This window comes from Drosophila guanche, unplaced genomic scaffold (genome assembly GCF_900245975.1).
Source record: "Drosophila guanche unplaced genomic scaffold, DGUA_6, whole genome shotgun sequence".
NCBI classification, from domain to species: domain Eukaryota; kingdom Metazoa; phylum Arthropoda; class Insecta; order Diptera; family Drosophilidae; genus Drosophila; species Drosophila guanche.
The window spans coordinates 7,807,279-7,830,990 of NW_022995747.1; the positions used below are offsets into that span (position 1 = coordinate 7,807,279).

General features: G+C 44.8%; 6 protein-coding genes across 6 annotated transcripts; 3 read left to right on the forward strand and 3 right to left on the reverse strand.

Annotated features, from left to right (window-relative positions):
* Positions 1-6,871: 6,871 nt before the first annotated feature.
* On the forward strand, positions 6,872-8,008 carry LOC117583089 (bromodomain-containing protein DDB_G0280777). Its single transcript, XM_034271267.1, has 3 exons — positions 6,872-7,006; positions 7,093-7,722; positions 7,803-8,008. The coding sequence occupies exons 1-3, from the start codon at positions 6,912-6,914 to the stop codon at positions 7,963-7,965; spliced, it is 888 nt and encodes a 295-aa protein (XP_034127158.1). The 5' UTR covers positions 6,872-6,911; the 3' UTR covers positions 7,966-8,008.
* Positions 8,009-9,032: 1,024 nt separating this feature from the next.
* On the forward strand, positions 9,033-12,256 carry LOC117582981. Its single transcript, XM_034271103.1, has 2 exons — positions 9,033-9,156; positions 11,753-12,256. The coding sequence occupies exon 2, from the start codon at positions 11,753-11,755 to the stop codon at positions 12,239-12,241; it is 489 nt and encodes a 162-aa protein (XP_034126994.1). The 5' UTR covers positions 9,033-9,156; the 3' UTR covers positions 12,242-12,256.
* Positions 12,257-15,020: 2,764 nt separating this feature from the next.
* LOC117583317 lies at positions 15,021-15,937 on the forward strand. Its single transcript, XM_034271576.1, has 2 exons — positions 15,021-15,216; positions 15,281-15,937. The coding sequence occupies exons 1-2, from the start codon at positions 15,190-15,192 to the stop codon at positions 15,788-15,790; spliced, it is 537 nt and encodes a 178-aa protein (XP_034127467.1). The 5' UTR covers positions 15,021-15,189; the 3' UTR covers positions 15,791-15,937.
* A 315-nt stretch (positions 15,938-16,252) lies between these two features.
* LOC117583319 lies at positions 16,253-16,871 on the reverse strand. The gene is made up of 2 exons (XM_034271578.1): positions 16,725-16,871; positions 16,253-16,643 (listed from the first exon to the last, which is right to left on the reverse strand). The coding sequence occupies exons 1-2, from the start codon at positions 16,752-16,754 to the stop codon at positions 16,272-16,274; spliced, it is 402 nt and encodes a 133-aa protein (XP_034127469.1). The 5' UTR covers positions 16,755-16,871; the 3' UTR covers positions 16,253-16,271.
* A 214-nt stretch (positions 16,872-17,085) lies between these two features.
* LOC117583318 lies at positions 17,086-17,914 on the reverse strand. Its single transcript, XM_034271577.1, has 4 exons — positions 17,786-17,914; positions 17,574-17,729; positions 17,337-17,507; positions 17,086-17,274 (listed from the first exon to the last, which is right to left on the reverse strand). Exons 1-4 carry the CDS (start codon positions 17,843-17,845, stop codon positions 17,119-17,121), a joined length of 543 nt encoding a protein of 180 aa, XP_034127468.1. The 5' UTR covers positions 17,846-17,914; the 3' UTR covers positions 17,086-17,118.
* Positions 17,915-18,379: 465 nt separating this feature from the next.
* On the reverse strand, positions 18,380-19,894 carry LOC117583316 (ataxin-2 homolog). Its single transcript, XM_034271575.1, has 2 exons — positions 19,702-19,894; positions 18,380-19,632 (listed from the first exon to the last, which is right to left on the reverse strand). Exons 1-2 carry the CDS (start codon positions 19,732-19,734, stop codon positions 18,523-18,525), a joined length of 1,143 nt encoding a protein of 380 aa, XP_034127466.1. The 5' UTR covers positions 19,735-19,894; the 3' UTR covers positions 18,380-18,522.
* Positions 19,895-23,712: the final 3,818 nt, after the last annotated feature.

Here is a 23,712-nt window from a genome sequence, read left to right on the forward strand (position 1 = left end):
CCCCCCCCCCCCCCCCCCCTCCCCACCCACCACACACACACAAAGGCACTATCCCATACACAGCCACAAACACAGGGAAACGCCCATTCATGTCTGTCATGAGTTTTCCGCAATTGATGGTCTAATTATGCCGACAACACTAAATTTCATGACTCTGCTGGTCGTCGGGCCAACACTCCGACGAAGGGGCTAGTGATGCTGATGGCGACAGGGGGAGGGTCGGAGCAGAGACATCCAGCTTGTAATTTAATGGAAAAACATTTTGCCCCACATAAAGCGTGGTGATGAGGGGGAAATGCCCCTACATATCCCCATGGCTGAGTGTCACTTTACAGTTTGACAGCCATTGCCATGGCTTGGCTACGCTTTCAGCTGGGATTTATTTAAGCCAGCGGGACACACATGTGACAGTTTGAAGGCAAAACATGGGGGGCTTAACAACTCTTAGAACTTTAAGAATAACTATGTGCCATTAAAAAGGGTAAATAAAAATAATCAAAAAGTGTTTACACACTTACACAAAAGCAAAGCAAATACTAAATACCCGTATTTATGTTTTCTATACCTCAGGGTCAACTTCTCAAAGAATTTTCTTCGTCGGCTTAAGTTTGAGCAAGTTGGTAAGTTGGCAATCGTATGATGCACATCAAAATATTCACACTCCATAATATTTGCATATTAATGGGCATGTATAATTAACCCCAATAATTAATGCCAGAAAACAGGAAACCTAATGAAATGTAAAAATATAAACAGCCAAATTGGTCCCGTCTCTCTCTCTGTCGTATTGCCAGGCTACCCGGTCCACGCTCCACTCCATCTCTCTATCGCTATTGCCATCTCTCTGTCAGTCTTAATAAGAATCAATGGCTCCAGAGAATTTGCGATGTGTGTCTGAGTTAATGCCTGAGTTGAGGCTTTTAGTTCCTAGTTGGAGTTTGAAGTGGAAGGTACCAGGTCGGGCACTAATAGGCCTTTAAATATGTGTCCAAATTTTGTTCTGCCTGGCCGGGGGGCAAATGTTTGAACAGCAGTTGACAAAGTAGGTTGTTGCCGTTGCCCTTCATTTAACATTCACAATCCGCATTCGTCTGGCAACCGATTAAAGCCGCAAAACTGCAATTTTCCGGTCCCAATGCAGACCGAGCCACGCGCCAAAACCGAGGCGTTTTGTTTGCTCTCGTTTGCTTTGGTCACGGATGCCAGATTCGGTGCAAGTCCCGTCTATAATATGCGGTGTCTAATGTTTTCCCTTTTTTATTACCCTAAGAGAGTCTATTCGAATTTTGATTCAATTTGTTAGTTGTAAAGGCAATTAGACTGTAGAAAGTGTACATAAAGGACTCAATCATATATCATTTAATACCTTCCAACTGTTGGAATAATATATTAAAATAGCGTCTTATCTGATTGAAAATGAATCGCCAGCAATAAGTAGATATCCCTGTAAAGGGTATATAAACACCGACTAGTCGAGGTACTTATTTGTATATTTTTTTTGCCCATCATCTTCTCACCCTTGCTCCTCTGTATGGTTCAGTCTCTGTCTGTTTGGGAGGTATATATACTCGTATATGAGTTGAGGCTTTTAGTTCCTAGTTGGAGTTTGAAGTGGAAGATACCAGGTCGGGAACTAATAAGCCTTTAAATATGTATCCAAATCTCGTTCTGCACTACTTGGCCCTGGGCTGTCTTTGGTTCTGCCTGGCCGGGGGGCAAAGGCGTCATCAAATTCAATCATTGCCAGCGCCATTCTATGCGCGAAAGCCAATTTATGCAGTTCCCGCATCCTTTCAAGGGCCCCCGCTGAGTGAGGGTGTGCTCAAGTCTACAGTCGGTTAAGTTTTTAATTAAATCGCTGGCATAATTAATAAAGATGCGCTAAGACTTGCAAAAAGCAGATCACCCACGACCAGCCGATCATCCCTTGCTGGCTCTGCGATAACGTAGTGAACGCAAAATGTATTGGGTTTTCAGGACTCGTGGGTGACGCAATTTCAAAGCGTAATGGTCTGCATTACAGTTTCGAGGCATGTCGGTCTGTCGAGAATGACATGGTCACGTTTATGAGGCAGACGCGAAAGGGCTTTAAGGAGCTGACCGTGGGCCTTAAAAAGCAGTACGATCGGCTTCTAGCCATGGAGTCTCAATTCAACAGTTTTAAAGTGCTGAATGAGTCTCCTAGGCGCAAAAAACTCACTCCTCGTGATCTGCAAGTGCCTGTCCCTCGACCGCTCGCTGCTGATCAACTGTCTCCGTCCACTCCGATAGTGCAGCAGCTAATTTCGTTCGCTACTCCAAGGGCAACGACAACTGCTGGTGATCAAGTTTCGGCTACCGAATCGATCATCTCGGAGAACGTGCAGGGGGTTAGTACTGTAGCGTCTATTTCGATCCCACCAGTTAATAAACGTTAATAAAATAATAGCCTATCAAAATGCTTGCGGCTTACGTAGTAAGCTGAGCACTCTTTTTATGGATAGTTTCACATTTTCATCCCATGTTATTGTGTTTACCGAAACCTGGTTAAAGCCGGACATTCTTAGTTCCGAAGTTTTGGCAGATCGGTACACCATTTATAGGAATGATCGTTCGTCGCGACGTGGAGGAGGGGTTCTGATTGCAGTAAACTCTTACTTTACGTCGAAACTTTTCATAGTCCAGGTCTCACAAGGCCTGGAACTCCTCTGTGTTAGGCTGATTCTTCCCGGTCAGTCTATTTATGTCACTTGCTCGTATATTCCACCGACTTCGGATGTACTAATATACGAGCAGCATTTGTTTGCCTTAAAAACTGTTTCTTCCTCGCTATCTGATAAAGACTATTTAATAGTTCTTGGGGATTTCAACCTGCCAGGTACTGTCTGGTCTTCGGTTGACGAGTCAAACAACCTTGTGCCCATGTCACGACATGAGTTTATTGATGGCTTATTAGAACTGTCCCTGTCTCAAGTCAACCATGTAAAAAACTCCTTGGGTCGATTGCTTGATCTGTGCTTTGTCTCGGATCCGACCGTAGCGTTGTTAACACGAGCACTCCCGCTCACTATACCTGAAGACTGCTATCATCCTACTTTCGAAACCTCCTTGGTTCACCAAAGAGTTATCCAGTCTGAAGAACCTAAAGTCAAGACTATTTAAAAAATCTCAAGAAGTTGGTTCTCCATCTTCTCTTTCTAATTACTTAATAGCTCGGTCAAATTTCACTGTTCTTAATGCTCAATGCTATATAAACTACCTCCTTCGATGCAGAATACGTTTTTTCACAGGACCCTAAACAGTTTCACAGCTTTGTAAACAGTAAGCGTAGAACGACCGCACATCCATCCTCGCTATCATTTTTGAATATGTCGGCAAACAATGATCAGGCAATCGCCGATCTTTTTGCACAATTTTTTCAAACCACCTATTCCCAGGAAAGCTACCCAGGTCATATGTATCCATATAGTTTACCAAGGTCGAATGGCATTTTCTGCCCTTTGTTTAATGAAGGCTCCTTACTTCATGAACTTCAATTGGTTAAGCCGGTATTTTCACCGGGCCCTGACGGAGTTCCCGGCTGTGTACTCTATTCACTCTATCCATCCATTCTTCTAGCTTTCCCCCCATCTGGAAGGAATCCTTTATAATTCCTCTCCATAAGAAAGGTAGAAAGTCTGACGTTAAAAACTATAGAGGTATATCTAAGTTATCCGCTATTCCTAAAATGTTCGAGAAACTTTTAACTCCGTACTTGCAGCATCTCTTCAAATCACTTCTTTCTCCAGCTCAGAACGGATTTATACGGTGGCGATCAACAACCAATAATCTTCTAGAGTTCACCTCCTTTGTCATTAAAGGATTCCAAGGTAACTTGCAGCCGGATATTATTTACACTGACTTCAGTAGGGCATTCGATTCTGTAAACCATTCTCTTCTTGCACAAAAGCTCGACCCTCTAGGGTTTCCGCCCAATCTGTTGAGATGGATTTCTAGCTACCTGTGTTCTAGGTCTCAAAGGGTCCTCCTTTCAAAGGTACCCTCACAGGGTAGCCATTTAGGCCCCTTACTTTTCACACTCTTTATTAATGACCTGCCTTCTGTATTTACAAATGATCGAGTACTTATGTATGCGGAAGATGTTAAACTCTGTGTACAGTATAAGGGCACTTCATTTCACTCTCGCTTGCAATCTGATCTCAATAGCTTTCAGTCAAGGTGCTGTGCAAATATGTTACAACTTAATGCCTCGAAGTGCAATGTTATGACTTTTTGTCGCTCCAGCCCCTTCCTGGCTCCTTACACCCTCTGCGGTAGTTCTCTTGAGAGAATTACATTGGTTGATGATCTAGGCGTTAAACAAGACTCCAAGTTAAAGTTTTCTGAACACATTTCCACCTTGCTTGGGTTTATAAAGAGGTGGTCAAAGGAATTTGATGACCCCTATATAACGAAGACTCTCTATATCTCGCTTGTTCGTCCGATTTTGGAATACGGCTCATGTGCATGGTGCCCTCAGTACTACATACATCAGGACCGTATTGAATCAGTACAGAAAAACTTTTTATTATTTGCCCTACGGGGCCTCAAGTGGGATACAACTGTGAGACTGCCATCCTACCGTAGTAGACTTCTTTTAATAAATCTTCCATCCTTAGTTAGTCGTAGAAAAATGCTTGGTGTAATTTGTATGCACAACTTGATGTGGGGGCTGTAGACAGCCCTGACTTGCTGAGCCGCATAAACTTTACGATTCCCATTAGACCCACTAGAAACTTTATTCCTTTGTTCCTTCCACTATGTAGATCGAACCCTTCTTAAATCTCTTATACTAGCCTACCTCTCCCGTAGTTAGTTTCATTTTAGTTTTGTCTTGTTTCTGATTTTGGTAATTTTTGCTTGCTTAGCTATAGTAGCTCTAGTCTAGTTGTGTTTAGCTCTAATTGTCCTCGAATATTAGCCTAACATCTATCTTTCCTGCATGCTCGCGACCAGTTCGGTTAATCGCGCCGCGCGTCATGTGGCAGCTCCCCTCGGTCGGTTGGGCGGGAGGAGGGCTGCGTTCTGCTGGGTTCCGCGCGTAACAGGCTTTGGGCTTGGTGTCGCATGGGCCACTTGATGGTGCAGTCATTGCATATCAACGTCCAGACAAAATGCGCATAGGCAGTAAAGAAAGTGTTGCATACTTCCGGGCTTCCCGATTGCACGTGCCCCTGCCAGAGCTCTATGGTCCCAATGACCACTTTTTTTGGGCAAAAGGTAATTTTTAAAAGTTAAAACCAAGACGTGGTTTTTGGCGCTCTGTATTAGAAAAAGAGTGACCATCAAAGTTGCGTTCCAGAAATTTGCATAGATGGCGCCACCTTCGCAAAATCAGCTGTGAAACCCAGCGGTCATTATTGCGCAGAATGTGTAGTGAAAAAATGTAAATTTTATTGCTGTTTTAAATATCTCATAAATTGAAAAATACGATTAACTGATCTAGTTTTTTGGTTGCATTTTATTCAGTAGGGTTTTTACTACGTGTTTTGTAATGTGAACGGTTTCTAGTAGTTGGCGATGTCTTCGTAATTGTATGCTAAGTTGAGGCCTTCAATATGTATCAGTTCGTAGTAAAAACTAAGTTTTTAAAAAGGTTTTTTTAATAGAGTGCCACCTAGTCCCACCTTGAAACCTATTGTGTGTCGTAGAGCAATAAATGATTGTTAAAATGTATATAGTCAGAAATCCCACATTTGACCACAACTCTTACAATTTGCGTTTATAGATCATAACCTCAAATGAGAAATTTCAATGTTTTTTTTGCCGTTTGGAACACAATGAAGAAGAAAATTGTGAAGTAGGGTGCCATATTGCATTGCATTTAAGCCACAGTATTAGTCACTAGCTATTTTGGAGGGCTAGAGTTTGATATCCATTGTAATATTGTTTTATAATGAAAACTCCTATGGAGAATGCTTCGTGGGACAAAAAATTCGACTATATTGTATTTTAAAGCTGTTTTAATTCGCGCTACGACTTTTTTTATAGAATCTTGCCCTGCTTAACATATTCCCATCCTTATTTTGTTTCTAACATTTTGAGAACAAAAAATAAAAACCGATCTTTCCTTAAAAAAAGGCGGTTTCTCAAAAAACCGGCCCCTTGCTATTCTTAACTAATATCAAGACACTAAATCCAAAAATCTTCATTCTTTCGCGAGTTATTAATTAAGGACACGAAAAGTGGTCATTGGGACCATAGCGTAGCTACGCTTTCAGCTGGGATTTATTAAAGCCAGCGAGACACACATGTGACAGTTTGAAGGCTAAACACGGAGGTCTTAACAACTCTTAGACTTATTTCTTATTTAAAAATAACTATGTGTCATTAAGAAGGGTAAATAGAAATAATCAAAAAGTGTTTATGTTTGCCTTCAATATTTAAAACGCTACTCTTGTGTACACAATACAAAGCAAATACTAAATACTCGTATTTAGGTTTTCTGTACCTCAGGGTCAACTTCTCAAAGATGTTTCTTCGGCGGCTTAGGTTTGAGCACACTCTGGATTCGATTGGGAACTCTGTATGGTAATTCGGCAATCGTATGTTGCACATCGAAATGTTCACACTCCATAATATTTGCATTTTAATGGGCATGTATAATTAACCCCAATAATTAATGCCAGAAAACAGGAAACCTAATGAAATGCCAAAATATAAACAGCCAAATTGGCCTCGTCTCCCTCTCTGTCGCATAGCCACGCTCCCCGGTCCACGCTCCACTCTATCTCTCTATCGCTATTTCCATCTCTCTGTCAGTCTTAATGAGAATCAATGGCTCCAGAGAATTTGCGATGTGTGTTTGAGTTAATGCCTGAGTTGAGGCTTTTAGTTCCTAGTTGGAGTTTGAAGTGGAAGGTACCAGGTCGGGCACTAATAAGCCTTTAAATATGTATCCAAATTTGCTCGTTCTGCCCCACTTGGCCCTGGGCTGTCTTTGGTTCTGCCTGGCCGGGGGGCAAATGTTTGAACAGCAGTTGACAAAGTAGGTCGTCGTCAAGTCTCTCTCTCGGTGTCTCTCTCTCTCTGTTGCGAGTCAATCTATTGAGCAAAGTATGCATTTACTTGCAGTTTGATTTACTCTAACCGCGTGGGAAGTTCCACGGATGGGAGCCCTCAGGGTGTGACCATTCAGCGCCTACCCTCTCAGATGATAGCGCCGGGCAGGCTGCATCAGCATCTCCAGGAAATCACGGGCAGCGAAGCGTTGGCGCCATTGTTGCTGGAATTACTGGGCCAAAGTGGGCCAAATTGGCAGGGCCAACAGCCAAGCATGGCAGCCACCAATCAACCGCAGCAAAAGGAACAGCAACCACAGCAACAGCGACCGCAGCAACTGCAACAACAACCACAGAAACAGCAGCAGCCACAGCAACACTTTTTTGTTTATGAAAACTCTCAGTCCGCGGGGCAAACGAGTCAACAACCTCAAATATTGCCAGGGTTCAATGGCGTCAATGTGCATCCTGCATCGCAACAACAGGGCCAACAGCCATTCAGAGCGCCAAAGCCAATTCAGGCGCAACAACAGCAACAACTATATCCAGAAACCGAGCCAAAAATCGTTAAGGCGCCGCTTGTGGCTGCCGTACAGGCGCCTACGTCCGCCTACATTGCCACATCCTTTCACAGCCTCCCGCCCGGACCGTCATCACACGATTCCAGCCTGCCAAACTCGAGGCCTGCTGGCACTCAGCCGTTGTAAGTAAACACTGAACACGGAACACTGAAAACTACCAACTATAATCCATTATTTGCATTAAACAATGCATTTTAATTAGCTCATCCCCATTCCCGGCAATAGCAGCGCCAGCAAGTTGCAGCCATCCATCGGCAGTAGTCCCCGCCCCCGACTCCGCACCCAGTGGCATGAGCATGCCCTGCCCCAGCTATGTGACGACCCCGCTGTTGAGTGCCGCTGTGCTCAAGGCGACAGCTGGTTAAGTTTTTAATTAAATCGCTGGCATAATTAATAAAGATGCGCATAGACAGTAAAGAAAGTGTTGCACACTTCCGGGCTGCCCGATTGCACGTGCCCCTGCCAGAGTGCTGTGCCTGTATGAGTGCATATGAGCGTAAGAATGTACATATATGAGCATGCATGTGTGCCCATGCAATTTTCATCAAAATGACAACTGCATCTGTGGCAGGCTAAGAGGAACACCAGTGGTGTCGCCATGTGGGGAGGGTACGCTGTTGATAATAATTTTCGCTCGTTGAACGTTGAGAGAACTTCCTTAGAAGAGGGCAAAAAGTATTTCAAAAACTTATTTCAGTGGCAAGCAATTTTAGAACGTAAAAACTCTTAATATATTTGGGAAAAAAATATTCGCAGCAATTGAGTTGTTCTTTTTTGTGACTGAGCCTGTTTCTACAAACAAAAACTTCGTGAACAATATGTGAGTCTTATCTGGCGTCGTGTCTCTGGTGTACAGTGAACCTACTCCACCCAGATTCTAATCGCATTGCAGCCCCGCCTGTCCAAGCTGTCACACAGAGCGTCAGCATAAAAGTAAAACATGCAACTAAAAACAATTTCTAAAAATATATATAAAACATAAAGCACAAAAACCGCCACAGAACACTTCATGCTGAGTGCAACTCGGAAATTGTACTGCCCGTGCGATGGCGAGTGAGTTGCCACCACAGAAACAACAACAGCAGCAGCAAAAACAAGAAAAATAATAAATAAAAATCCACAAAATGTATGTGGCAATGCGTTGAGTCTGCGGCTGAGTGCCGCGGCAAGTGTTCGAGCAGGAAAATGAAAGTGCTGAAGTGTTGCCCATTGTTTTGTGTCAACGCCGAGGCAGGCGGGCGGCAGGCATTGGCCCGACGAGGGCCACCACGCGATGATTGCCACAAGTTGACGACACGGATAGTCAGCAGTCGATGGTGTAGGTGCGAGTTAGAGTATGGTAGTGCAGTGGCAAGGGGTATCTCGGGGGTTTAGCAGGTGGTTTTTATGTAAGGTTTAGGAAAAGTTAAAATAAAATTATTGATTTCACACAGCAGCCACAAATTTTACTTCAATTTAGTAAAACAATACTCTCAAATGGCTTGTAAGGCTTTTTCGAAATTACAATTGCAGTTAAACTGAAAGGCGTTCCAGCATTTGGATTCCGATTCGCTTTGGTAAGTACCTCTGGCATCTCCAAGTCCTTGTCCTGGTTCGCATTTCCTTGTTGACGTGGCCCTCTTAAGCGACTCTGTTCCAGTCTTGGTTCCGGTCCTTGTTCTTGTTGACATTGCCACTTTAGAATACATTTTATGGGTCTCTCATTTCATGCACGCCTAATCAGGGAGCGTCGCTAATTAAATTCTAAACATTTGCCAGCATCTTAGTGCTGGAAACACTAAAAAATGTTTTATATGGCAACAAATCCAACCCCATTCCGTATCCCCTTTTGAACCACCAGCTGAACCCCATTTTGTCTCCAATATCTAGGGTGAGACTCATACCCATCCGAGGGTGCTGTAATTGCAGATCCTGGACTCCATACACGCCCCTATGCAAATGGGACAAAGCTGCTACGGCTTCTGCTGCTTCTCCTGCTGCTACTGGTCCTTCTTCTGGGTCTTCTCTTTGTAGCCATCGCAAGCTCATCTCATCTCGCGCTGACGGCTTTTGAACTGCCTTCGTTTGTTGTTGTCCCTGTCGTAGTCTAAATTAACCGTTTCGTTACGTCAGCTCCGACTGCTGTCTTTGTGCGTTGACAGTGGCTGATTCTGCTGCTGCTGTTCCTGTTGCCGCTGCTGTTGTTGGCCCAATTGTTGTTGCCGCTGCTCTTGTTTAGTTGCAAGTTTGTATGAGGCAGTCGTGCGTGCCCGGGCGCCTGGCAATTGGAGCAATCAGCTAGCTCCTGCACTCCAGTCCATTCCATTCCATTCTCTATTCTCCTTTCCTGCCATCGCATCGCATCGCATCGCATCCCATCGCAGCTTCAGACAGCCAATCCCCCAGCACTCAGCCGCACTTCATTCGGCTGAGTTCAGTTCAGCTCAGGCTCGAGTCGACAGTTGGCTTTGTCTTGTCAGCTGGTCCCGGGCACCACCCTGATTGGCATTTACAATTAGCGAGCGGGTAAACATAGTCGGAGAGCGCATCGCCTGGTGTATCGACTCCAATGTTCATCTAACAAGATTGCAAGTTCAGAATTTCGGGCCACGTTGGAAGCTTCATTTGGAAATATACACTTGGGTCGTAGTTCCTTGGAAAGTTATACATTGGGAGTGTGATTTTTATATATTCTACGATTTTTATCAGCACTTTTAGTATGATTTGTTTTTATCCAAAGAAATGAAGACAGCAATTTTCTGCAGTCCTCCGATTGGGGGTCATTCTGTTGCCAACGAAAGTTGGAGCATTTTTTGGCCAATTACCATAATACCCATGAGCCATTCGCCTGAAAGTATGCAGAGCATGTGCCCACGGATGCACAAACATGCACGTGCACATTTTGTCAGCGTGTGTGCGTGTGTGTATTTATGGCACTGGAATAATGTACTCTTAATTTGTTATGCGTGTGATTAATGATCCGTGCACAGCGATAACTTTGACTCATTACACCTGCTGATTTATTGCTGTCAACGGGCGGTCCGAGACTCACACACTCAATCACATTTACTTTCCTGCCCCCACCCACCACCCCCACACACACCACAAACTCACACACACATTCATGCATATTCCATGGAAATGAATTTTGAATTTGGCCACTTTCGCTTAATCATTTCGCAATTAGCTGGCATTGTCAGGGAGGTTTTGCATTGATTTATTTCGACTGGTTTGCTGTCGCCAAGATTTTAACATAGTGTTCGCTTTTGCCCATTTTCCCATTTTTTCCATTTCCACAACTGACATCAAGGTATTCCAAGCTTTTTCTGGACGTTATTTCAATTAATTATGCTTTATTGCTGCTGTGTGGTGTTGCTGTTGCTTTTACGGTCTCTTCAATATCCACTGTTTCTGTTTGCTGTTTTCCATTTTCTTTTTTGCTTGATTGTACGTTCGTCGTTGCGTTTGTGTTTTTGTTCGGTCTTTGGCAAGTGTGAAGATTAAGAGGCATCGATGGAAATGCAAGTAATTAAAGGCTGGCAGAGTGGGCGCGGCCACTGTAGTTGCCCCAACACTTGTCCCGCCTGTGCTAATGACCCATATTATGAGGTTATTACTGTACGAGGAGTACTCACATCATCTGACTGCCTCCGACTGTTTGTGAGTGAGTGAGAGTGCGATTGCAACTGCATTTCTGATGACATTTCGTATATGTTAAGTAATTGTAAAAGGCTTCGATGAGTCGGCAACTGCAGCGACAAAGGCATACATATGTGTTATGGAATATTCGAGTGAGGCTGCAGTTAATTGAAGTCTATTTGGATTGATGGATGGATGGTCTAGTGGGCTGGCACAAGCAATGCGAACGCCTTGTCTATGAAAGTGCATCTTAATTAGGGTTTTGCAGTAGATCAGTCGCAAGATGGTTGCTTCCCAACATCTGAAATAGGATTGATGGCATACCCATCATACCTTTTGGGTAAGTTTAGTAGATTGGCTGGGTTTGTGTTATGTTAGGTAAGAGGTTAACACTAGTTGTGGCTGCTTACCTCGAGTTAAACTTGTTAAGGTGATGAAAAAGGTAGCTTGGGTTCATGTTTTATTGCCTCTAGTGATCTGTGATCTTCCCTCTAATTCGGTTTATCTTATTCTCTCCTTAAATTCATTCCGCAGATGGATCCAAAACCATACCATTTGCTGGTGTTTCTGCTGCTCTATATACTGATGCTGACATCCTTCATGCGGCCACAGATGAACATAAGTATAAGCGTTGACTCGTACTTCTTCAGTGCCAAGGTCGTTGTCCTTTTGGGTGTGACATTTAGGTTCGATTTATTCATGGTGGTGGCAGCTTTGCCCATCACCGTCCTGACGGTTATCGCACTCGCGAAGTGGAACGAGGCAACACTTCATCCCACGGCCTCTCGCTCCTTCGTGTCGTTCGTGGTGGTTCTATATGTCGCATTGCTGATCGCCAACTTTGCTGGGAATGGACTGGTCATGCAGAACACCCTCGCTAGATTCCAGCAGCCCCCACTGGCAGCTTGGCGCATGTACGGAGATCTCCTCATCGCCTTTGGGGAATTTCTGTTGACAAGCATCCAGAGCATCGCCACCAGGCAAACAATACAAATACCTGAGCTAGTCTACGTTCTGCATTAGTTAGTTCTTCATTCATATTTAATGAATTCATATTTTTAAATTGAAGAAACATCTAAACATTCTAGGTTATTAAGTGTTAAGCTAAAATAAACAATATGTGCTTCATGGAATCAACTATGACTGAGTTTGCATATCACAGCTGGATTGAAATAACAGAACTACACGTACGCGTCTCATGAACTTGAAGCTCGTGTCTGGGCGAGACAGAGTCATGAGGTTTCCTGTTCACACAATGACCAGTGCTTGCCACTAACCAGCGAAGGGAGGGGGCTGTGTGTGGAGCGGAGTTTGTTGCGGTCGAGATGCATATTAGATTTAATGCGATTTGCATTTGCTTGGCATGAGGCCGGCTCCTACATCGATAATGAGGCGACACTTCCCTAGTTTTGGCCCGTTTGCACTGCGTTGATTTGCCCCTGGTTGGGGTTGCACCCACTCATAGAGGCATGCAACATTTGTCTAGGCAACCGCAGGGCAACGTGGCCGGGGGCCTGCACGTCTGGCGGGTAAGTAATTTTGCGGTTGTATTTTGGGGCACGTTGCTTTGAGGCTTTCGACTCGATCATCCTCTTCGTTGCCGCTGCGGCCTGCCTGCCTGGCTGGGCTTTGGCAAATAGTTGAGCTCAAACAGTCCAGTGGGGGGGCAAACCCGAAACTGGCCCACGAAATAATTGAAATTTTATGCCAGGCTTAAGCAAAAGTATAAATTGTTGAAGCTCAGTCTCTCTCTCGCCGTCGCTCACGCTCACGCTCTCCCTCTCCCTCTTTCCCCTTACATGTATCTCTTTTGGATTGTATTCCGACGTAAATTCCCAGCAAATACAAAACATTTATTTTCTCTGCCTGCTCCAAAACATGTCTTTGATCTCGAAAAACATGTGAAAAAAATCCCCAAAACAACCAAAAATTAAAAACGGGCCAATTTACACACAAAAGGGAAAACACGAAAAAGTATACACGAAATATATAAAAATAAAGCAGCAGAAAAATGTGTACAAAAAATAAAGCAATAAAAGTTGTAAATATCCATATGCAAAATACAAATCCCAAACAAATTAAACGAAACGAAATGTTCGAATAAGTGCTTCAAACAATGCTTAATGAGTTCTGACTTTGGGAAACTTTTCCCAAATGCCAAAAAAATATGCGAGAAATTCCAAAAGTATCTGGAGAACGGTATGCGGTGGGCAGGGAGCGATGACAGTGGGTTTTCCCGGGACACTAATATTATTTATGGCTTCATATTTACTGAGGGGGTGGCAGCCTGCTCTTTCGTACCTCCCATCGACATTTCATTAAACTCGTAATTTATATCTGAACAGCGGGAAATAAAACTTCAGATTTTAAGCTGTAAATAAGGTCTGGATAAACCCCAGCGACAGTGCAAGGTAAGCCTTAAATATTAACTCAAATTTGTCTCTTCTGGCATTCATCTTTCTCGTAGAGAGACTTGATTTATGGGTCCAATAATCATGATCAAATTCTTGACCAGTCAAACAATTTCAAATGAGCAAAAGATTCGGCCATTTGGCTGCACAAAAATAAGTTTAGATAGAAGTATGCGAGAACATTTGATACATTGTGGAATTTGTGTTTGATTTATGAGAGGTTTTAGCATTTAAAATGTTCCGAAATACCAAGTGGGTAGTGACTTTAAATGGGAAAAACCTTATTAGCAGCAGAAGTCGAAATTCAAAGAAATGTCTGCACTGAAAATTAACACATAAATATCAGAAGCTTTGAAACTGAACCACTTGCACTTGGATGGGTTTCATTTGAGAGAGTTCTCCAGCTACTGGACTGACTTAGATTTCCCCCAGTCGTAACTTGAGTGATCGTTAAAAGGCCCCAATTAAAAGTCCCAACTTTAATGTGTGTTCCAATTTGGGTTTCGGGCTTATCCCCAGCTACCAGTTTGGATCTCAATCTGACTGGGGACGATCTAATATCATCTCCGAGTGTGATCAGCTGAGGTAAGGCTTGTAATTTCCCTGAAGGGGGAAGGAAGGCAAGTTATTGAACCTGCACAGGAATATCAGTTTGACAATCGAATGACAGAAATTGAAATGTCAGATCATTGGAAGCCAATAAAGCGGGATGATTGATGTGCAAATTTGTAATATGCCGATTAACATGTCCATACCCAAATCGGCTGCTTAATTACACACGACGCAGGCCCAAAACGGACAACCAGAGTTCACTGGTACAATGGCAGGGCAATTAATATTTTTATTAGCGTTTAATGTGGATTAATTGCCCCACACACTCCAGCGGATGCCCATGAATCAGCCCCAATCAAATGTGTGTCAAAACAAGGGCTCCCGTCCCATAGTGCAGTCCAGTCGATGAAATGGAATCCAGAAGCGAAAACGTCTGTCTGTTTTGGAATTTGCATTTCTTTTGTTGACGCAATCACTGGACTTGTACACCCGCGTTACGTCTCCTACAGCTGAAGCTTCTCCACCCCATTCTCGCTGGAGATGTGCCTGACCTGTGCTGCTGCTGCTGCTGCTCTTGTCTCCAGCCAGGGAGAAATGTGCCTGACCTGCACTGACGTCGCAGCGTGTGTCACTCACTCCAAGTGACAGAATCTCCCAGTCGGGGGCAGCGGATTCGCTTGACGCTCTTCTGGAAATCAAAAGTTCGAAACCGGATTCTGGGGATATGGGTGTCGCACGTATCACAATCCAAACAAAACAAATCAAACGAAATGAAATTTTTTCGGCTTTCGGCTTTCGCCTGAAATTTGCTTTAAATAAAAAATCTCCGAGCTCAGAACATTAGACAGGTTTAAGAGCTCGAATTAAGCACAGCCCAGCAGGAACATTGACTGGACATAAAACAAGCAGCACAACAAACAGAAGTGCAAAGCCATTTTAATAACAAATATTAAGAGATTGCTAAAATTATATAATTTCTACAACCACTCAAGTAACAATTAGCCAACAATGAACATCACAAATCCAACGCAAATGGTAAGCATACACAGACATGTCCATTTCCATCTCCAGACAGAATCTGACGTATCTATTCCCTCAGATAATGCTTGGCAGCTGCTGCCTGGCCCTGCTTCTGACCCTCACCGAAGCCCTGCCCCGTTACAGTCGACGCGGAGATCTCCGACCCGCGGCGAGTATCTCCAGCTTCGCCTATGCCCCCAGACCACAGGAGCCCATGACACTGACAGGAAACTATAACCTCATCATGCCCGACTACTATGATCAAAATCCGGCAGCCTCGATGCAGCTGCAGAACTTTGCCAACTTCTACGAGGCCCAGGTAAGCCCCGGCGCCGACTTGGGCATGGATGAGTCCCAGTTTTTGGCCAGCACACCCGTCAGGCCACCTCAGCCTCTTTCGGCGGATGAGATTCGCATCCGCCAGCATGTGCCATCGGTGGACATTGGACGCGAGAAAAAGAGTCTGCTCAAGCTGAAGAAGGGCAGCACCCAGCCCCGTGGAGGCGACTACCAGGAGTGGGATCAGTTCGACTACGATCTCTACAGCCTCAATCCCGGCGAGAACAAGAAGTACAAAAACGATGCCTAGGTTGAAGGCTCTGCATCGGAATTGGAATTGGAATCTGAATCAGAATCGTAATCGAGGGCCACTTTTATGGCTCGAGTGTTTATGAGTTTGTTGTTGTGTTATTTTGTTTTTCTGTTTGTTAAGCGCCAAAATAAATTATTTATTTATTGTAAACTGCATTTGGTTTTTTGCCAATTTTGGCTGCGTCTCGAAAGAGGAATGCGGTCAGAGCAAGTTTTGTTATCTCCTTAAAGCGGGTAGTACGAAGAGGTTGCAACACTTGGAACACAGAAGATCTCAATCACATTAAAGTAGATCCAATAGAACTACATAACTGCTGCGATATTTATAGAGTATTTAACGCTTCGGTGGTGCACAAGTCATTGGTTTTTGGGATTTCGAAAGCATCTAATTGCCCCTGCCATTAGCAATCCGCTTAATGACCAAATCCGACCCGAGGAACTACAAATCAAACACGAGGAATTTCCTGGAGCATTTCATTTTATTGCTGGTCCAGCAGAATGCGCTTCAGCTCCTCGACTCGTTCCGGCGAGGGCTCAAAGAACTCACTGTCCACCTGGACTTCCTTGTGCCTCGACAGGCGACGCAGCGGGGGACGCGCCGCATGGTATCTGGCCAGAGCAGCAGCCTCTGCCTTCGGGTTCCCGTCTTTGTTGTTGCATTTGCGGCGTGAGGACAGCTGTCGCCGCTGGGCAGGCTTCACCACCACTCCACCCGCACGTTCCTTGAGACGTTGCTCCCTGGGATGCGGCTCCTCTGTCAGCTGCTGGAGCTCCTCACCAGGTCTCTCGTCCGGATAGCCAGATTGTGGGTTGATGGCAGCGTGGGCCAACATCACACCTAGCACCACCATCTATGGGACACGAGAATGGTTTAGCATTTGACGTCATTGCCATTGAGGGAAACGAGTTCTGTGTTCGGTATTCCGTATTACCAGTAGAGTTGATAGCAAACTCGTCTTCATCGCTGGATAGTGTTTGTCTCGCTTCGGGGTCCACGGACTGACTAACTTAAGATTCTGTTCTCTGCTGACTAATGATGGCTTGAACCCTTAGAACCGATTATGAAATCTTGGATATTACTCGTATTATGCCACAGTCCAGAGAGAAACACTGAGAGAAACCTGTTTGTCTGTGTTTCTCGTCTTGCTTTACCGATTTGATTAGCATACTTGGACTGAAAAATGCTTAATAAACAGAGAAATCAATGTCAAAAACATTGCAAATTTATTCATGCTCCATTATAATTATCAAAATATATGTTGGGCTTTTCTCAGTGCTGCTAACTTTATTCAGGGTGAGTGTATGGAATATCGTGATGCTCAGAACTTAGGACAGAGTTCCGTAAACCCAAAGAGTTCCCCGCTTGATGCCACTGGTAAACCAAGTGCTGTAGAAGGCATAGTCGCCCCTGGGAAGAGGTATAACGTCCGTAAAGTGTGAGTTCACAAACTGTGTGGGAACCTTTTCCACCAAAATGTCATGCTGCAAGGAATGTCTCATAAAATATCTTCTCAGAGTTAGTATAAGTAGATCAGAGAACTCACATTGTACGGACACTTGTGATAGACATTTGAGTAGCTCTTTATCACCATATCAAAAAATTTCACCATAGGATTCCGATTATTTTTCTTCTCCATAAAATTGCACACATTGAAGGTGACATTCATGGGGATCGGTATGTAGCCCTTGAAGCGCCTTAAAACTTGCAGATTTGCCTAAGAACGGATGTGTGATATGGGCACTATAATCCATGGGCAGTTAGGATACATCGAGTAACTTACCGATGCATCGGTAAAGGGTTTCTCATGCATGACGGCCTTCAGCGACATGTACTTGTAGCTCCGATTCACAGCCTTGATGTAGCAGTATTCAAACTCGAAGAACTTTTTGTCATTGGAGTTGCACTTGATGTTGGTAAACTCGAACCCGGAATAGATCTGGCGATGCAAAATACTACAATTACAGCCAAATGTTTCGATACTAAAGAGGTTACCTGCTTTACACAATCAGCAAGAATAAATGGCAGCATCCAAACACCAGAATTAACCCGCATTGTGATTCCGGAATGATCCAGCCCCAACTGACGTCGATCTCTATATCCATATATAACGAAAAATAAATTACTTTTTGTTTTAATGTACTATTAATTTTCATGTTCACTGATCCAGAACCTTTTGATGCTGGTCTGATGCCTGGAAAATCATTAGCTCGAACCTCATTTATCAGATTTAAATATTTAATTATATTTTCAAATTAAAAACAAAATGTTGATGGGTTTTATTGGTAATATTATTTAAAAAGTCTTAAGTTAAACGAGGCTAATGAAACCAAATATATTATTGCCAATTTTTGTTTATTTAATGATCATAAATCGTGTCGCTGTTTTTCTACAGTAAGTTTTTCTCTTGCCCGTTAACATATTTAGTGGCCAAACGATCTGCAACAATTTCCGACAGTGCATTGAGCCACTGTTCATATATTTATGGGTGATTAACATACGACAGACATCCATTCGCAATCAAATATAAAAAAGCAAAAGAGACAGATATCAGGCAACAGCGAACCGAACCGGTTGATCAATAACATTTCTCAATCAGCTGGCGATCCCCCCAGAGCATTGTCTACCTTTGGGCTGTTTAAACAAATCGTGGAATCTTTTATATTTACATTGAAAATCTCCGACAAACAATAACACTTAATAAAACTAAATTCGAGTGTGGACTAGCCCCTTTAGTTGAAGGGATGCCTGTCGATCAGCTCCTCCCGGCGTTCATAGGTGCGCCTATTCCTAGGCCTAAGCTGCCCTTGAGCATTCATCAAGGCACCTGGGGGGACATAGACCACGGGACTCTTGGTGCAGCCCTCGATATGAGCATGGGCCACGGCGCGTATATCCTGCAGCAGCTGCTTGTGTCCCGGATCCACTTGGCCCGGACTGAGGATCTGCTGTTGGCACTGTCCATTCGGCTGGCAGTTGGTCACGTAACGCTGGTACTCCCTGGTGTCACCGGGAATCGTCTGCTTGTAGTCGTAGCCATCGAGCGATGCGCTCTCCGACTGGGCCACCTGGTTTCCCTTTCTCGGTTCTGGTTCGGTAAGACCCGTGCTGGTGAGGAGCGTGTTCAGCACCCCTGTGGGCGGCACGCCGGAGCCATGACCAGCATCCAACACCTGCTGCCCCGAGGGGAGCCTGACCATTGCATAGGGATGTGGGTTGGCAAAGTAGAGTCGCTGTGGCGCCAGGTTCTGCTGCTGTGGCACTCCGTACTGGGCTTGAACTTGAGTCTGTGGCTGAGCTTGAACTTGCGTCTGAGGCTGAGCTTGAACCTGAGTCTGAGTTTGAGTCTGAGGATGGTAGTAGCTGAGTGGTGGTGCGGGGGGACCCAGTGCCAGCGTGTTGAGAGGACCTGCCACGGCTGAGGAGTATTGCTGATAGCTACCGCTGCCCAGCAATGGATTTGCGTTGGTCGAATACTGCAGCTGTGGCTGCTGCACCCGCTGCGGTGCCAGATACTGCATATGCTGCTGCGGTGCCACAAATTGCTGCTGCTGCTGCACGTGCAATTGTTGCGGCTGTACAAGCAACTGCTGCTGTGCGCTCTGGTATCCATATCCGAGCTTACTCTGCTGTCCCCTCTGTCCTCTCACATGCACAGTCTGGTGGTTCTCATAGATGGCCGGCGCCAGTTGGGATTCCAGGTCATAGGTGCGACTGTTGGGCCCCAGAGTTTGGACTACATATTTTACAGGCTGCTGACGACGCGCTGACACCTCGCTGAAGGGTACTTGGGGACGCTGGTAGTGATAGTCCTGCGATCTCACCGTTCCGGCCAGTGCCAACTATGGTACGAAAAATATTGTATTAGTGAGGCACATTAAGCGATTATATTCACAGTTAATTTTGCTCACCAGCGACAGTAACAGCCACAGATTGTTAGACATCTTGGAATGGCACTTTTTGGAGCAGTTTGTCGTGTTGTTTGCGGTTCGCCGACTCGCAGCTAAATGAGTTGTGGCAGGGCAGGCAGCAGCCAACAAGCAGTTGGACGCCGCTGGACCCGCGAAGAAGATCACTCGAAAACTTGTTTCTCCAACTGGCTTTGATTCGTTGCAACAGTTTGAACATTTCATAATTTCTTTTTCCCTTTTGGTAAACGATTTGTCTCTGCATCTCCATTCGCTCATTAGAAGGGCAGAGCAAGGGGTATTTTGGTTTCATTCAAATGTTTGTGGTTAAGGGAACACAAGATTAATGGGGTAAAAAATACAACTTGCCACATACCAAATATATTTCATAGATATGCCGTTGGATTGATGATTGATCATAAAACCAGTCTTTGTGTATACCCTTTAAAAGTTAGGGTATGTATGTCTTCGATTCGTGATTCTGGTCTTTATTTCCTGTTTGTTTATATGTTTTCTAGTGCCTCTCCAGCGTGCGTTTGCTTGGGGCATCATTTGACTATCACTCACGCAAAATTTGTGCCATAATTAAAGTGCCACAACTCTTTCTTCGCTTTATTTTAGAGCTGTGTTTCGTTTTGTTTATCGTTTCTTATAGGGCCATGAAAACCTTTCCTTTCCGCTCTTACCCACTTCAGTGGAGCTCTGTCGGAGTCGGTTCGGTTCGGCTGCGTTTAATTTAATTAAATTTGCTTTGCATGATTTTGTGGCTTTCTGTGTAGCGAGTGGACCGGGGAAAAGTAAAAGTATAAGATACAAAAATGCTCGCGTCGTATGTACACGTGTTTGGCAAATGACTTGCCACACGGTCTCGTATCGCCAGACATTAAATTCGCATGAATTTTTACCGATTTCCTCGGTGTTTCTTTGGCTTTGGGATAGCGGGTGAGGTCTTGATTGTTTGGTGAACCCATTGTCGATGCATGAATGTTCATTTGTGGCATGATATGATATTACGTGATTTGTTTATCCCATAAAATGCGAGTTTAATTACTTTATCTTTTGATTTATTCAACAGAAAGACGCGACTGTATTTTGTCTTGTGTTGCAACTCCATTTGAAAGTGACAATCATGGCAGCATTATAGCCCATAATTTCACACACAATCGTCGCTAAGCACATGCAAATGTATTCATGAACAGCCAATGAACACAGTGATTGATTGACCCAAAACAGCCCAGCAGCCATGACGATGAATTAGCGAACCAACAAACTCCACGCACAATATCAGTGGATCATTTTTGAGGGGGGAGGAAGTTAAGCTTTACTTTTCATTTGCTGTCGCTGTCATTGTTCTGGTTTGCTTTGAGATGTGCACTCTGTCTCAGGGACGATTCCTGGCAATTGCCTGCTGGTTGACATCTCCTATGCACATTTGATCCTGGTAGAGCCACGCGGGCTAACGTCAATCAAAGACGCGCCATGTTAAATGCACTTGACTGCCACTTGACACAGCAAATGTTGCTGGCGTAGTCATTCCCGTTGTTGTTGTCGTTGTCGTTGTCGCTGTGTCTGATGTTGCCCCGGCGTCGCACAAAACATCTTGCCAAGCCAACTGCCAACACTTGACATTCACAATGAGGGGCAGCAGCAGCAGCATGAGAAAGCAGGAAGCAGAGCTGTGCCGGGGCACACGCATTAAACGCGGCCTGGCCTCCAATTCCACTGTAAAAGATGAAGATGCAAATACAGATGCAGTTGGAGATGCGGTGGCTTATCACAGCATGTCACACACACACACACAGAGGGAGAAAGGTAGAGAGAGAGAGAGAGAGAGATGGGAAGTTTGAAAGTGGCCAACGCTGCGTGTACGCAATCTGGTGCAGAGTGTGCGACGGAGTGTGGGTACGTCTGTGCGCTGTCTGTCTTTATGCTCTGGCCCCCCGCCAGACCGTTTGCATTCATTGCTGTCTCAGGGCATGGCATTCAGGGTTATGAGCTGCGCTTTGCATTGCTTGCAACCTCCAATGAGATAGAGCACGTGCATTGCAGATGCAAGTGCAGATGCACGGTGCACTCTGCTGTGTGCTGTGTGCAATATGCGGTATGCAGTATGCAGTGTGTGTGCCTCGCTGTTTGTATGCCTTCAGTTTATTCTTTCCACTTGTTTCAGCGCATATAAAGCGTCAGTTTAGACACCTTTCTGTGTGTGTAAGCTGGGGCTGGCCTTTCAATGCCTGCAGCTGGTTTTTTGCATACTTTTTGGCTTTAGTTTGCGGGCTTCTGGTGAAAGGGATCTGCTTAATTAGGCACACCTGCCAGGGCACCAGCAAATTAGTCTTACTCAGGTTGAATGACCTTTGTGCCAGCAGCCGTAGGTGAACACAGCTTAGCTTTAAGCCAAGTACTTGGCCGGCCAGGATAGGCAGGGCGTTAGCCAGCAAACAATGCAACACAAATAAAACCTGCAACAGAAACTGCCACAAAAAACGAAGAAAAATCAATTGCATAATGGCGCATGTGTTGCGCAGAACAGTGGCAGAAACGGCAAAGGCAACGACAGCAGCAGCGGCGACATAGGCAGGCAGTACAAATTTGCAACTCCTTTTCCATTTGCACGTCGCAAGACACAAAAACAGAAAAAAAAAACAAAAAACAAAAAACAAATTCAACCACCACTTCAGCCGTCTTGCAGCAGCGATTTTAGCCATATTTTCTTTTTTTAACTGTCGCAAAGAAATGGAGAGCGAGAAGGAGAGAGGCAGGGAAAGAGGATACAGAGGAGTGAAGAGAAATGTAGACATGTGTGTGGCAGCTTTGGTTTGCACCCGCATGGGGAAGCCATTTAAGTGCGGCTTCTTGAGAAAATTGCAGCCAGAGCGGATACAGAAAGAGCCAGTGAGACAGAGACATAGATATGGAGAGAAAGAGAGAGAGAGAGAGAGAGGGGGAGAGTGAAAGAGAGACAGACAGAGATGTGGAGCTTCACTAACGAGCAACGTCCTCTGTCTCAGTGCCGTGTCCGTGTCCGCCTCAACCTGCCCATAATTAACAGCAGGAGCACCAGCAGGAGCCATAGGAACAGACGCAGCCAACGAGAGCTTAGCTCCCCTGTGGGGCCTATCATTTGTTGCAACGAAAAGCAAAATGCAAAAAGCAGTGCCTGCCACCCAAAATCAGCAGGAGGAGCAGGGGCTGCGGCTTCGGCATGTGGCATGTGGCAGCGAAACCTGGTCGGTGCAAAAGTCGTTGGCTTGTTGGGCGACTCAAGCGCCTTAATAGGCTTAGCAGCGAGTCAACTATCACAACAGGACCGATAAAAGTTGAAGCCTCTCCACTCGGTTCGTCAGTGCAGCATGGAAATATATATATCTACTCGTCCGAGTATTTCCCACATGGAAAACTTTACCTATATGATATGCTCTCTCATGCTCCAGATGCCGCTGACGAAGCCAAAGCCGAAGCTTTGTCAACGCATGCCACATGGAATATTTATGGGGAGGTGTGGGCAAGCGACAGAGACTTTCTGGGTGTGGGTATATGCCACTGTTTATGGCACGTTTATGCCGAAGCCAGCTCTCATTATGTGCATGCCACCGCAAGTACGTGCCCCGGCCAGCCTATAAGCAGACCAAACTCTCCCACACAGCCCCTAATTCAGCCTCAGCCTCAGCCTCTGTCTCGGTCTCAGCCTCAGTTCCCGTCTCAGACTTACTCTACTCCCTTTCCGTTTCAAAGTGTAGGGGCTGCCTTTGTTGTGTAATTTTCTTTTGATTAAAGTTTTCCTATTCTCTGCTAACATCTCTTTTTTTGGGCATAAACACAACAGTGATGCATGGCTATGACTAACACAGAAAATGTTCATCACATGAACGCTATAATTTTAGTAAATAAAACAATTATGGGGAAGGAATTTAAATGTTGCTATCTGCAAATCCAAATCAAGTAATTTCCTTGGCATTATTAACACCCAACGATCTGGTAATTTGTTGATTGAGCCTGCTGGGCGTCGCTGGG